The 15027-nt window shown below is 42.4% G+C and overlaps 1 protein-coding gene across 1 annotated transcript in view; it reads right to left on the bottom strand.

The window, feature by feature from the left end:
• Positions 1–12035, bottom strand: part of LOC124795987 (A disintegrin and metalloproteinase with thrombospondin motifs adt-2-like) — a 178400-nt gene extending 166365 nt beyond the window's left edge. The window contains exon 1 of the mRNA XM_047260067.1: positions 11943–12035. Coding sequence (XP_047116023.1) covers positions 11943–12035 — 93 coding nt within the window. The remainder of the gene's footprint in view (positions 1–11942) is intronic.
• Positions 12036–15027: the final 2992 nt, after the last annotated feature.

The raw sequence follows: 15027 nt of genomic DNA on the forward strand, positions 1-15027 counted from the left end.
ATTTCTTCTGCACATAGCGGAGACAATGAAGTCCGACCAGCGTGCTCTACAGGAGCCCATGATAGGGTCGTGTTGTGAGTAATCGTCGTGAGGTTCTCTTCTACGTGACAAAGGATGTCATCTCCAAATTTGAGAGTGCGGGGTGCCCTTGAAGAACCACAGTTGACCCTTACAGTTGCGATATCACCAATTGCTCGCAGCCGTTGCTGTAGTACGCAAAAAGTGGTATTTGACGTCATAATTTCAATTATTATCTTAGGAGGCTTGCGTGCCTCAGCGATACAGATAGCCGTACCGTAGGTACAACCACAACGGAGGGGTATCTGTTGAGAGGCCAGACAAACGTGTGGTTCCTGAAGAGGGGCAGCAGCCTTTTCAGTAGTTGCAAGGGCAACAGTCTGGATGATTGACTGATCTGGCCTTGTAACAATAACCAAAACGGCCTTGCTGTGCTGGTACTGCGAACGGCTGAAAGCAAGGGGAAACTACAGCCGTAATTTTTCCCGAGGGCATGCAGCTTTACTGTATGATTAAATGATGATGGCGTCCTCTTGGGTAAAATATTCCGGAGGTAAAATAGTCCCCCATTCGAATCTCCGGGAGGAGACTACTCAAGAGGATGTCGTTATCAGGAGAAAGAAAACTGGCGTTCTACGGATCGGAGCGTGGAATGTCAGATCCCTTAATCGGGCAGATAGGTTAGAAAATTTAAAAAGGGAAATGGATAGGTTAAAGTTAGATATAGTGGGAATTAGTGAAGTTCGGTAGCAGGAGGAACAAGCCTTCTGGTCAGGTGACTACAGGGTTATAAACACAAAGTCAAATAGGAGTAATGCAGGAGTAGGTTTAACAATGAATAGGAAAATAGGAATGCGGGTAAGCTACTACAAACAGCGTAGTGAACGCATTATTGTGGCCAAGATAGATACGAAGCCCACACCTACTACAGTAGTACAAGTTTATATGCCAACTAGCTCTGCAGATGACGAAGAAATTGAAGAAATCTATGATGAAATAAAAGAAATAATTCAGATAGTGAAGGGAGACGAAAATTTAATAGTCATGGGTGACTGGAATTCGAGTGTAGGAAAAGGGAGAGAAGGAAACGTAGTAGGTGAATATGGATTGGGGCTAAGAAATGAAAGAGGAAGCCGCCTGATAGAATTTTGCACAGAGCACAACTTAATCATAGCTAACACTTGGTTTAAGAATCATGATAGAAGGTTGTATACATGGAAGAACCCTGGAGATACTAAAAGGTATCAGATAGATTATATAATGGTAAGACATAGATTTAGGAACCAGGTTTTAAATTGTAAGACAATTCCAGGGGCAGATGTGGACTCTGACCACAGTCTATTGGTTACGACCTGTAGATTAAAACTGAAGAAACTGCAAAAAGGTGGGAATTTAAGGAGATGGGACCTGGATAAACTGAAAGAACCAGAGGTTGTACAGAGATTCAGGGAGAGCATAAGCGAACAGTTGACAGGAATGGGGGGAAGAAATACAGTAGAAGAAGAATGGGTAGCTCTGAGGGATGAAGTAGTGAAGGCAGCGGAGGATCAAGTAGGTAAAAAGAAGAGGGTTAGTAGAAATCCTTGGGTAACAGAAGAAATATTGAATTTAATTGATGAAAGGAGAAAATATAAAAACGCAATAAATGAAGCAGGCAAAAAGGAATACAAACATCTCAAAAATGAGATCGACAGGAAGTGCAAAATTGATAAGCAGGGATGGCTAGAGGACAAATGTAAGGATGTAGAGGCTTATCTCACTAGGGGTAAGATAGATACTGCCTACAGGAAAATTAAAGAGACCTTTGGAGATAAGAGAACCACATGTATGAACATCAAGAGCTCAGATGGAAACCCAGTTCTAAGCAAAGAAGGGAAAGCAGAAAGGTGGAAGGAGTATATAGAGGGTCTATACAAGGGCGATGCACTTGAGGACAATATTATGGAAATGGAAGAGGATGTAAATGAAGATGAAATGGGAGATACGATACTGCGTGAAGAGTTTGACAGAGCACTATAGGACCTGAGTCGAAACAAGGCCCCTGGAGTAGACAACATTCCATTGGAACTACTGACGGCCTTGGGAGAGCCAGTCCTGACAAAACTCTACCATCTGGTGAGCAACATGTATGAAACAGGCGAAATACCCTCAGACTTCAAGAAGAATATAATAATTCCAATCCCAAAGAAAGCAGGTGTTGACAGATGTGAAAATTACCGAACAATCAGTTTAATAAGCCACAGCTGCAAAGTACTAACACGAATTCTTTACAGACGAATGGAAAAACTAATAGAAGCCGACCTCGGGGAAGATCAGTTTGGATTCCGTAGAAATACTGGAACATGTGAGGCAATACTGACCTTACGACTTATCTTAGAAGAAAGATTAAGGAAAGGCAAACCTACGTTTCTAGCATTTGTAGACTTAGAGAAAGCTTTTGACAATGTTGACTGGAATACTCTCTTTCAAATTCTAAAGGTGGCAGGGGTAAAATACAGGGAGCGAAAGGCTATTTACAACTTGTACAGAAACCAGATGGCAGTTATAAGAGTCGAGGGACATGAAAGGGAAGCAGTGGTTGGGAAGGGAGTAAGACAGGGTTGTAGCCTCTCCCCGATGTTATTCAATCTGTATATTGAGCAAGCAGTAAAGGAAACAAAAGAAAAATTTGGAGTAGGTATTAAAATCCATGGAGAAGAAATAAAAACTTTGAGGTTCGCCGATGACATTGTAATTCTGTCAGAGACAGCAAAGGACTTGGAAGAGCAGTTGAACGGAATGGACGGTGTCTTGAAGGGAGGATATAAGATGGACATCAACAAAAGCAAAACGAGGATAATGGAATGTAGTCGAGTTAAGTCGGGTGATGCTGAGGGTATTAGATTAGGAAATGAGACACTTAAAGTAGTGAAGGAGTTTTGCTATTTGGGGAGCAAAATAACTGATGATGGACGAAGTAGAGAGGATATAAAATGTAGACTGGCAATGGCAAGGAAAGCGTTTCTGAAGAAGAGAAATTTGTTAACATCGAGTATAGATTAAAGTGTCAGGAAGTTATTTCTGAAAGTATTTGTATGGAGTGTAGCCATGTATGGAAGTGAAACATGGACGATAAATAGTTTGGACAAGAAGAGAATAGAAGCTTTTGAAATGTGGTGCTACAGAAGAATGCTGAAGATTAGATGGGTAGATCACATAACTAATGAGGAAGTATTGAATAGGATTTGGGAGAAGAGAAGTTTGTGGCACAATTTGACCAGAAGAAGGGATCGGTTGGTAGGACATGTTCTGAGGCATCAAGGGATCACCAATTTAGTATTGGAGGGCAGCGTGGAGGGTAAAAATCATAGGGGGAGACCAAGAGATGAATACACTAAGCAGATTCAGAAGGATGTAGGTTGCAGTAGGTACTGGGAGATGAAGAAGCTTGCACAGGATAGAGTAGCATGGAGAGCTGCATCAAACCAGTCTCAGGACTGAAGACCACAACAACAACAACATCTTAGAAAATTGGCAAATGAGAGGCAAACCTACGTTTTCAGTTTTTTTTTATATTCGGCGACAGCTTTTGACAATGTCTACCGGAATACATTCTTGAACATTTAGTAGACAGCAGACATAAAATACAGGGAGTGAAAGGTTATTTACAACTTGTACAGAAACCAGACACCAGTCGAGAGGCGTGAAAGGCAAGCAGTAGTTGAGAAGGCAGTGAGACAGGGTTGTAGCCTATCTCTGATCTTATTCAGTCAGTGCACTGAGCAAGCAGTAAAGGAAAACAAGTAGAAATTTGGAAAGTGAATTTAAGTTCAAGGAAAAGAAACAAAAACTTAGAGGTTTGGCGATGACATCATAATTCTGTCAGAAACAGAAAATGACTCGGAAGAACAGTTCAGGGGAACAGTTGTCTTGAAAGAGGGGCTTAAAATGAACATTAATAAGAGCGAAACAAGGGTAATGGAATTTCAGTCAAATTGAATGAGACGATGTTTGAAAAATTAGATTAATAAATGAGTCACTAAAAGCAGTAGATGAGTTTTGCTGTTTGGTCAGCAAAATACCTGATGATGGCCGAAGTAGAGAGGATATAAAATACAGGGTGGAAATGGCAAGAAAATAGTTTCTGAAGAAGAGAAACATGTTACAACAAAGTGCTGCGACAAGAAGGCGCAGTTTTCAGATACGATTTAATGTTTCAAAAGGACCCAGTGCGAAAACCATTCGGAAGCTCTTCGGCAAATTTCAACGGACAGGCAGCGGGGTTGATGACCTAATGGGGAATTTTGATCCCAGACAATGTGTAGTTATTTCTGTAAAAGTTACTGCGGTTTCTGAAAATATTCAGCAGACTCCAAGGGAATCCGTCCGAAAAACTGCACCAGGGAATGGTTTGAAGCGTTCCAGCACGCAGGAAATACCGAGACAGAGCCTGCAGATGTTTCCATTCAAAATCCAAAGCCACCAGGCCATACCTCTACGAGCAGTGCAAAAGAGTGTCGACTTTGCGAACCAGACCCTCACAATGATAAATATTGAATGATTTGGTGCTGGCTGCATCTGGCTCACAGATGAATCACACTTCCTCTTGAATGAAGTAGTGAATAAACAAAACGGTGATTCTGAGGTTCCGAAAATCGCTATTTGTGTGAAGCTAAACCTCTGTGTTGTCCCAAAGTTATTGTTTGGGCTGAGGTATGCAACAGAGGCATTGTTGGCACATTTTTCAAATGACAACCGATAACTGAATGTTACTTTGCAATTTTGTAACAGTTTGTTGCCACACAGCTACCGTTGGAGAATCGACCATACACCCAGTGGATCATGCAATATGGGGCCAGACCACATCGCACCGAACATGTGTTTCGGTTTCTTGATGAATACTTCGGGAACAGAATCATTGCGTTGGATCATTGAAACTTGGATGGACTAGCCTCAATATTCACGAGTAGTGGGCATTTCGCAAATATTCCGATGTGACTGCAAAGACTACACGCAAAGGACAAGTTCAATTATGCAACGTGATACTGTACGAGCTGAACAACGCACAGCCTCGCCTGTAACCAGCTTTTTGAACTATTTCGAAATTCTGTATAACTTCAGTACAAAATTCTTACAGCTTTACAATAAACACACCTTTGGTTACACTCGCCTGTCAAGCGTAGTTTTCGAAATGTTTAATTTTGAAATCAGGAACTCCTTCGCTGGCCATTCTGACACACCTGGACATGGACCGCGACTTGTGATGGTCCCTGGACATTAAAAAGGCGAGACATGGTCCTTAATACGGTGTGCAATTACCACGGACAGCAATGCACGCTCTACAACATTTTCCCATGCTGGACACGAGGTTGGTAAGGATCTTTTTCGAAACAAGGCCCCGGAAGTAGACAACATTCCATTGGAACTAATGACAGCCTTGGGAGAGACAGTCCTGACAAAACTCTACCATCTGGTGAGCAAGATGTATGAGACAGGTGAAATACCCACAGACTTCAAGAAGAATATAACAATTACAATCCCAAAGAAAGCAGGTGTTGACAAATGTGAAAATTACCGAACTATCAGTTTAATAAGTCACGGCTGCAAAACACTAACGCGAATTCATTACAGACGAATAGAAAAACTGGTAGAAGCCGTCCTCGGGGAAGATCAGTTTGGATTCCGTAGAAATATTGGAACACGTGAGGCAATACTGACCCTACGACTTATCTTATAAGATACACTACCGGCCATTAAAACTGCTACACCACGAAGATGACGTACTACTTATGCGAAATTCGCAAAATTTAACCGACAGGAAGAAGATGCTGTTATATGCAAATGAATAGCTTTTCAGAGCATTCACACAAGGTTGACGCCGGTGGTGACACCTACAACGTGCTGACACGAGGAAAGTTTACAACCGGTTTCTCATACACAAACAGCAGTTGATCGGCGTTGCCTGGTGAAACGTTCCTGTGATGCCTCGTGTAAGGAGAAGAAATGCGTACCATCACGTTTCCGACTTTGATAAAGGTCGGATTGTAGCCTATCGCGATTGCAGTTTATCGTATCGCGACATTGCTGCTAGCGTTGCTCAAGATCCAATGACTGTCAGCAGAATATGGAATCGGTGGGTTCAGGACGGTAATACGAAACGCTGTGCTGGATCCCAAAGGCCTCGTATCACTAGCAGTCGAGATGACAGGCATCTTATCCGCATGGCTGTAACGGATCGTGCAGACACGTCTCGATCCCTGAGTCAACAGATGGGGACGTTTGCGAGACAACAACCAACTGCACGAACAATTCTACGACGTTTGCGGCAGCATGGACTATCATGTCGGAGACCTTGGCTGTGGTTACCGTTGACGCTGCATCACAGACAGGAGCGCCTGCGAGGGTGTACTCAACGACGAACCTGGGTGCACGAATGGCAAAACGTCATTTTTTCGTATGAATCCAGGTTCTGTTTACAGCATCATGATGGTCGCATCCGTGTTTGGCGACATCGCGGTGAGCGCACATTGGAAGTGTGTATTCGTCATCGCCATACTGGCGTATCACCCGACGTGATGGTATGGGGTGCCATTGCTTACACGTCTCGGTCACCTCTTGTTCGCATTGATGGCACTTTGAACAGTGGACGTTACATTTCAGGTGTGTTACAACCCGTGGCTCTACCCTTGATTCGATCCCTGCGGAACCCTACATTTCAGCAGGATGATGCACGACCGTATGTTGTAGGTCCTGTACGGGAGTTTCTGGATACAGAAATGTTCGGCTGCTGCCCTGACCAGCACATTCTCCAGATCTCTCACCAATTGAAAACGTCTGGTCAATGGTGGCCAAGCAACTGGCTCGTCACCATATGCCAGTCGCTACTCTTGATGAACTGTGGTATCGTGTTGAAGCTGCATGGACAGCTGTACCTGTACACGCCATCCAAGCTCTGTTTGACTCAATACCCAGGCGTATCAAGGCCGTTATTACGGCCAGAGGTGGTTGTTCTGGGTACTGATTTCTCAGGATCTATGCACCCAAATTGCGTGAAAATGTAATCACATGTCAGTTCTAGTATAATATATTTGTCGAATGAATACCCGTTTATCATCTGCATTTCTTCTTGGTGTAGCAATTTAAATGGCCAGTGGTGTAGATTAAGGAAGGCAAACCTACGTTTCTAACATTTGTAGACTTAGAGAAAGCTTTTAACAATGTTGACTGGAATACTCTCTTTCAAATTCTGAAGGTGGCAGGGGTAAAATACAGGGAGCGAAAGGCTATTTACAATTTGTACAGAAACCAGATGGCAGTTATAAGAGTCGAGGGGCATGAAAGGGAAGCAGTGGTTGAGAAGGGAGTGAGACAAGTTTGTAGCCTCTCCCTGACCCTGATGTTATTCAATCTGTATATTGAGCAAGCAGTAAAGCAAAAACAAAAGAAAAATTCGGAGTAGGTATTAAAATCCATGGAGGAAAAATAAAAACTTTGAGGTTCGCCGACAACATTGTAATTCTGTCAGAGACATAAAGGACTTGGAAGAGCAGTTGAACGGAATGGACATTGTCTTAAAAGAGGATATAAGATGAACATCAACAAAAGTAAAACGAGGATAATGGAATGTAGTCGAATTAAATCGGGTGATGCTGAGGGAATTAGATTATGAAATGAGACACTTAAAGTAGTAAATGAGTTTTGCTATTTGGGAAGCAAAATAACTGATGATGGTCGAAGTCGAGAGGATAGAAAATGTAGACTGACAATGGCAAGGGAAGCGTTTCTGAAGAAGAGAAATTTGTTAACATCGAGTATAGATTTAAGTGTCAGGAAGTCGTTTCTGAAGGTATTTGTATGGAGAAGCTTTCGAAATGTGGTGATACAGAATAATGCTGAAGATTAGATGGGTAGATCACGTAACTAATGAGGATATATTGAATAGAATTGGGGAGAAGAGGAGTTTGTGGCACAACTTGACTAGAAGAAAGGATCGGTTGGTAGGTCATGTTCTGAGGCATCAAGGGATCACCAATTTAGTATTGGAGGGCAGCGTGGAGGGTAAAAATCGTAAAGGGAGACCAAGAGATGAATACACTGAACAGATTCAGAAGGATGTAGGTTGCAGTAGGTACTGGGAGATGAAGAAGCTTGCACAGGATAGAGTAGCATGGAGAGCTGCATCAAACAAGTCTCAGGACTGAAGACCACAACAAACAACACTTCCATCAGCGCAGTTTTCAACTGCTGGATCGTCGTTGGTGCAAGTGGACGAGCGGCAAAACGTCCCCTCCACGCATCCCACATCTGCTCGTTGGTATTTAAGTCGGGAAAACAGACAGTGAGTCCATTCGCCGAATATCCTCTCTTTCCAAGAGCTCCTTCAACCACGCTCTTCGATGCGGTGCACTGACCACTCGACCTACTAAGAGACTGTACTCCTTTCCCTTGCGGGTCTTTTCAGGGTTGCATTCGACCCTGACATTATTTTTACGCATGACAATGCACGACCTCACCGAACAGTATCTAGCGAAAGTGGGTCAATGTGTGCGAAATTGATTAGATAATGCGGGATAAGACGTTGGAAGTGCCTGACACATTCTACAGAGTAACATGATTTCCTAATCTCTTAAGCAGACTGAATTATAATCCATGCTACAGTTGACAGAGGCGTATAGTTCTCAGGGAGCCAAAAGTGCCGGTTGGAATGGCCGAGCGGTTCTAGGCGCTACAGTCTGGAACCGCGCAACCGCTACGGTCGCAGGTTCGAATCCTGCCTCGGGCATGGATGTGTGTGATGTCCTTAGGTTAGTTAGGTTTAAGTAGTTCGAAGTTCTAGGGAACTGATTACCTCAGCATTTAAGTCCCGTAGTGCTCAGAGCCATTTAAACCATTTTTGAGCCAAAAGTGCCAGCGGATACTCTATTCTCCGTACAGCGCTGCAATTGAAATTCCTGAACGACGACTCTTATATGCACCTGTTAGTCTAAAGGCATTCTCAGTTACAACAACAATGGACATGGGTTCATGCTGACTTAAAAAAGTAACAACGAACAGGTGATCCACGTTCAAGTCATGCACAGTTGCTGTTAAATCCTGTTAGTGACTGTGTTAGGATATGTCATCTTCCAGCTGATTACATTCTCAGCAAATACCATGTGTGACTGGGAGGAGCTAGGGGTGGCAGTATTAAGAAACAAAACCTCTGCAACAAAACATAAACGGAAAATTAACCAATGGTTCCGCTTGAAAATTTTTAGGATTGTGATTCTGAATTTTAGTCTATAATATTATGAGAGTGTGGATAAACTGTCTTCCACAACAATTTCAATTTTCTGTAGAGTATGTACGCTGGAACTTAGTTGCTAAAAAACCTATAATGTTGATCAGCAATAACGTCACTTGAAGTTATACTGCAAACATTAATGAATACATCAAATGTGACGGCATATTTGGCCGTTAGAAATTTTCATAACAGTAAGCTAAAATCGTCCATTTTCTTTTAAATGCCTTCTTTGGAATCATGAAGCCAGCGCCTGAACTTTTACAAGAATCAAAGACTTATAAGCGAACGCTTAGCATGCATAGTTTCTACATTTATCCCGCGATTAAAATTAGTTGCCACGTGCGCATTTACGCCTAAAGCAAAAGCGAATTATTGAATTCTGAACTAGCGGAAAAAGTGAAAAACATCTTTACAGTAGCACAATAAATACATGTACCAATGTTAATGCAATAGCAGGCAAATGATTATATAACACGTCTAATACACAGTAAAGACGACAGCAGGAGAAACGGTAAGTAACACGCCAAAACGCGATGTGGTAGCGATTTTCAGACTGAAGAGAAAGAAAGACGGAAAAACAGAAAACGTGTTGTTACTTGCAGTCGACATTTATTTATATGTGAGGTAAATTATAAGTAGCTATCTAAATTTATAACATATCACTGGATGCCTAATTTTTATTACAGCATAGCCCATGGCTCAACTATTGGCTTCGGCCGAATGCGTAACTAAAAGTCAAGTTATCATCCTTTTCTACATAGGAATACTTTCGATCTGAATTTCGTATCCAAAAGTCGTTATCATGTCACAATAACTTTTCAGACAGATTAACAGAAAAACTCATTGAAGATAACCGATAAACTGCTGAAACACGTATGGTTAAATGAAAAATAAATAAACTGTGTCTTCCATAAGACGGAATTCACATTGCTGATTTTCGTTTCCAAACACGGAAAGTAAGAAGAGCTACGATATCCAAAAGATCATTAAAGTAACACACAGACAAACTTCGCTGAGTGTAAGAGGAACCAAAATAAGCGAACTCGTGTCTCGACCGTTTCTAAGAAAACAAAGTTTTCGACGTAATTTAGATGCCATTTAGTGAGCGGTAAGTTAATCATAATTGCTGGAATAGTTTATGGCGTCGTGGCTTCCAACTTTTGCGTCCTGCGTTCGAAAGTCGATTATTATTTTTATTTCATTTTTCATTCATTTTTCCATGGCAGTAGAAGCTTCCTAAACGAATGTCCCTTATCAGTTTAGGGCATATAAGGGCGTCATATAAATTGTAAAATTACAACTGGGTTTCAAAATATGTACCATACATTTATTATATATGTGTGTTGTGGTATTTCCTGGTATTTCCAGGGGTTACAATCTTTTCAGATTCTCATATTCTTGTATTTAATTCTTATATCAATGCATTATTCTTTTATTTTATTGTTACATTTATTCTTCATGAAGATGTGCTGCATTCCCTCGGATGATGCAGAAACATTCGAAACACACAAATTCTGAACACCACGAGCATCGGTCGAAGCCAGGTTTGCATCACCGACATTTCTTCGTATGTAACTCACTTGGCAAAAGAACGTCATAAGAATTGCGGAACATTTCATTCATTGGCAATAATTTCGTATGAAACTACGCGTAACGGATCGTTTTGCCGAAAACCGGCGCATGCAGTTGACTATGAATCAAGATACACCATAGGAATTTTCCCGAAAAAACTTCAAACAATTTTTCCATTCATTTATTTTTTCCTTTCTTTTAAAATTAATTCAAATGACATACAGTTAGTAGACGAATAAGGACAACGTTACTTCAATATACAATGGAAAATATTCGTGCAGTAATCTTCTATGGACGAGGATAGATAAATGAAAAACAAAAATAAAAATAAAAATAGTGCTCGGATTTCGAACACGGGACGGATGAGTTAAAAGTCGCGAAGCTAGCCACTATACCACCGCTTCGGTTGGTCTGAATCACTTTGATCGTTATTTTGTCAGTAAAGGTAATCTAGCTGTGCGGCTGGTCCCGGCGGAGATTCGAGTCCTCCCTCGGGCGTGCGTGTGTGTGTTTGTCCTTAGGGTAATTTAGGTTAAGTAGTGTGTAAGCTTAGGGACTGATGACCTTAGCAGTTAAGTCCCATAAGATTTCACACACATTTGAACATTTTTTTGGTAATCTAAGGATACCTCGAGACACGTGTTGCATATTTTGAACTCTCTTCTACTGAGTGAAGTTTCTGGCAAAACGGGTTATGGAACTTGCCGTGTTCTCATGAGATTGGTTGGCTGATTTGGGTGAGGCGACCAAGCAGCTAGGTCATCTCTCCCATCGGATTAAGGAAGGGTGGGGAAGGAAGACGGCCGTGCCCTTTCAGAGGAACCATCCCGGTATTTTCCTGAAGCGATTTAGGGAAATCCTAAATCAGTATGGCCGGACGCGGATTTGAACCGTCGTCCTCCTCGTGAGATGCTTCTGCCATCCGTACAACAGCAGAACTGCGGGCCAAGGAAACGCGGACCATACTGACAAGTTGCTACTCTTGTAACGCAATGATCCTAGTGTGGGACGACATGTGTAGCTGCTACACGAACGCCACAGAAAAGAATGGTATCGTCGCCTACTTGCGTTAACTAGGGGCAATGCTTACCTCGACAACAGGTGTGAACGAAGCATCCGTGGTGACGCCGGCGGCTGCCAGCAACAGAAGAGGCAGTAGCAGCAATCGCCTGCAGGCGGGCATGGTGCAAAATGCGAGCACCGGGCCGGCCCCCAGCTATATAGCCGTCATTACCTTGACAGTGGGGCGGCAGCGCTGGCGGTGGTGAGCTATCGTTACAGTGCAGCACCGCTCCTCGCCGAACACCTGCCGGGGCAACGACCTGCGGTGGTCGTACAAACGGCGCGGCACCTCAGGAGACCACCGTCACCACTGCGGCCTGCTCTCGTCACACCTATGTGGCTGAGGTCGCAAACACCGGCCCCTTACGCTAGTAGTAGGCAAATACACTGCCGGCCATTGCAACTCTAATAGGGATGGCGGTAATCACCGAAACAACCGATAACTGTTTAAGCGGACGGTTAAAACTGGTCAGGATAACCGGTTTGTGAAATAACCGATTTTCGGTTATTTATTTCTGTTACAGAAGAATGGAAAGCCGGTAGAAGTTGACCTCGGAGAAGATCAGTTTTTTTGAAATGGCTCTGAGCACTATGAGACTTAACATCTGAGTTCATCAGTCCCCTAGAACTTAGAACTACTTAAACCTAACTGACCTAAGGACATCACACACATCTATGCCCGAGGCAGGATTCCAACCTGCGATGGTAACGGTCGCGCAGTTCCAAACTGAAGCGCCTAGAACCGCTCGGCCACGACGGCCGGCAGATCAGTTTGGATTCCGGAGAAATTTAGGAACACGCGAGGCAATACTGAGCCTACGACTTATCAAAGATAATAGGTTAACGAACGGCCGACCAACATTTATAACGGTTGCAGACTTTTAGAGAAGTCTTTTGACAATGGTGACTGCAATACCGTCTTTGAAATTCTGAAGACAGCGGGGGTAAAATACAAGACGTGAAAGGATATTTACAACTTGAACAGGAACCAGGTGGCAGTTATAAGAGGAAAGCAGTGGCAGAGAAGGAAGCTAGACAGAGCTGTAGCCTATCCTCGATGTTATACAATCTATACATTGAGCAAGCTGTACAGGAAACAAAAGAAAAATATGGAGTAGGCATTAATGTCCGGGGAGGAGAAAGGAGGTTTGCCGATGACATTATAATTCTCTCAGACACAGCAAAAGACTTGGAAGACGGAGAACGTCAAGAAAAGCATACACGGGTATTGGAATATAGTCGAATTAAATCAGGTGACGCGAAGGGAATTAGATTAGGAAACGAGACACTTAAAGTAGTAGATGAGTTTTGCTATTTGTGCAACAAAATAACCGATGATGGCCAAAGTAAAGAGGATATAAAGTGTCAACAGGCAATGGCGAGGAAGGAAATTCTGAAGAAGAAAAATTTTTTAAGACTGAGTACAGATTTAACTGTCAGGAAGGCTTTTCAGAAAGTATTTGTACGGAGTGTAACTGTCTATAAAAGTAAACATGGACGATAAACAGTTTAGAAAAGAAGATAACAGACGCTTTTAAAATGTGGTGCTACAGAAGAATGCTGAAGATTAGGTGGGTAGATCATATAACGAATGAGGAAGTAATGAATAGAACTGGGGAGCAAAGAAATCTGTGGTACAACTTAACTAGAAGAAGGCATCGGTCGATAAGATATGCTCTGAGACATCAAGGGATCGCCGGCCAGTGTGGACGAGCGGTTCTAGGCGCTTCAGTTTGGAACCGCGAGACCGCTACGGTTGCAGGTTCGAATCCTGCCTGGGGCATGGATGTGTGTGATGTCCTTTGGTTAGTTAGGTTTAAGTAGTTCCAAGTTCTAGGGGACTGATGACCTCAGATGTTAAGTCCCATAGTGCTCAGAGCCATTTGAACCATTTGAACCATCAAGGGATCACCAATTCAATACTGCAGGGAAGTGGAGAGGGAATGGGGGAGCGGTTAAAATCGTAGAGGGAGACCAAGAGATGAATATAGTAAGCAGATTGAGAAGGATATACGTTGCAGTAGTTACTCGGAGATGAAAAGTCTAGCACAGGATCGAGTAGCATGGAGAGCTGCATCAAACCAGCCTTCGGACTGAAGACCACAATAACTACATCAACAACAACATTCCCGTTATTTCCTGTAATACATTTAGATATCAAACAAAGATTGAAACATTTTAACTCCTTCAGTTTCAACGTACGTAGAATCAAAATATTAAATGAAATAGGCAAATAAAAGAAAATTTAGGCCATCCATTGTTCCACTGCTTTTCTCGAAAAGTGATAAGTGGTTGACTACTACAAAAAATCACCAGTATTTTCCTACTGATTCCAATTTTTTGAAACTGTTCAAAAATTATGTAGTAATCGGAGATCATACCACTATTTGGACGTTACGAATATACACTGCTAATGAGTGGAAACCGAAGTAGAAGAATTTTATTTTTCGCGCTAATTTGTTCGTTTTAAAGGGCTACAGGCGTGTTATGTAGACACAGGCAGCAGATCAGCTGCTGTCTATTTTTATTGTAAATATGAATTAATCGTTAAGTTTTATGTTTTATCCTTATATTATGTCACACGTTTGTTGTGGCTTCTGCCGTTTTTAATCTTTAAAAGCAAATGGAGCATTGCACTTCACTGATACAGCACTTCGTAACATACTTCCAGCCTAAGGACGGTCTCATTCTGTACTACAACTGGTGTCCGAGGACGACAGTGAGAAACTACCACATAGACCAGATGGAGCAAGTCCTGCACACACCATCTAATAGGCCGCGCAACATGATAACACTTACATTATTCTCTCTGCAGTGCTTTGCTAATTCTAATGCCTTGTGTTTGTTGCTCGTTTCTGTCGGCATTGTTTGCAAAATAGTACTGATCACTTTCCCATTTTCTATAATAACTCAATGCAAATATTAGACTTTCTTTAAAAAAGATTTATTTAAAGCCGCGCGGTCTGAGGCGGCTTTTCACAGTCCGCGCGGCTCCTCTCGTCGGAGGTTCGAGTCCTCCATCGTCCTTAGCGTAAGTTAGTTTAAGGTAGATTAAAACTAGTGTGTAAGCTTAGGGACCGATGACCTCAGCAGTTTGGTCCCATAAGCCCTTA

This window comes from Schistocerca piceifrons, chromosome 4, assembly GCF_021461385.2.
Source record: "Schistocerca piceifrons isolate TAMUIC-IGC-003096 chromosome 4, iqSchPice1.1, whole genome shotgun sequence".
NCBI classification, from domain to species: Eukaryota; Metazoa; Arthropoda; class Insecta; order Orthoptera; family Acrididae; genus Schistocerca; species Schistocerca piceifrons.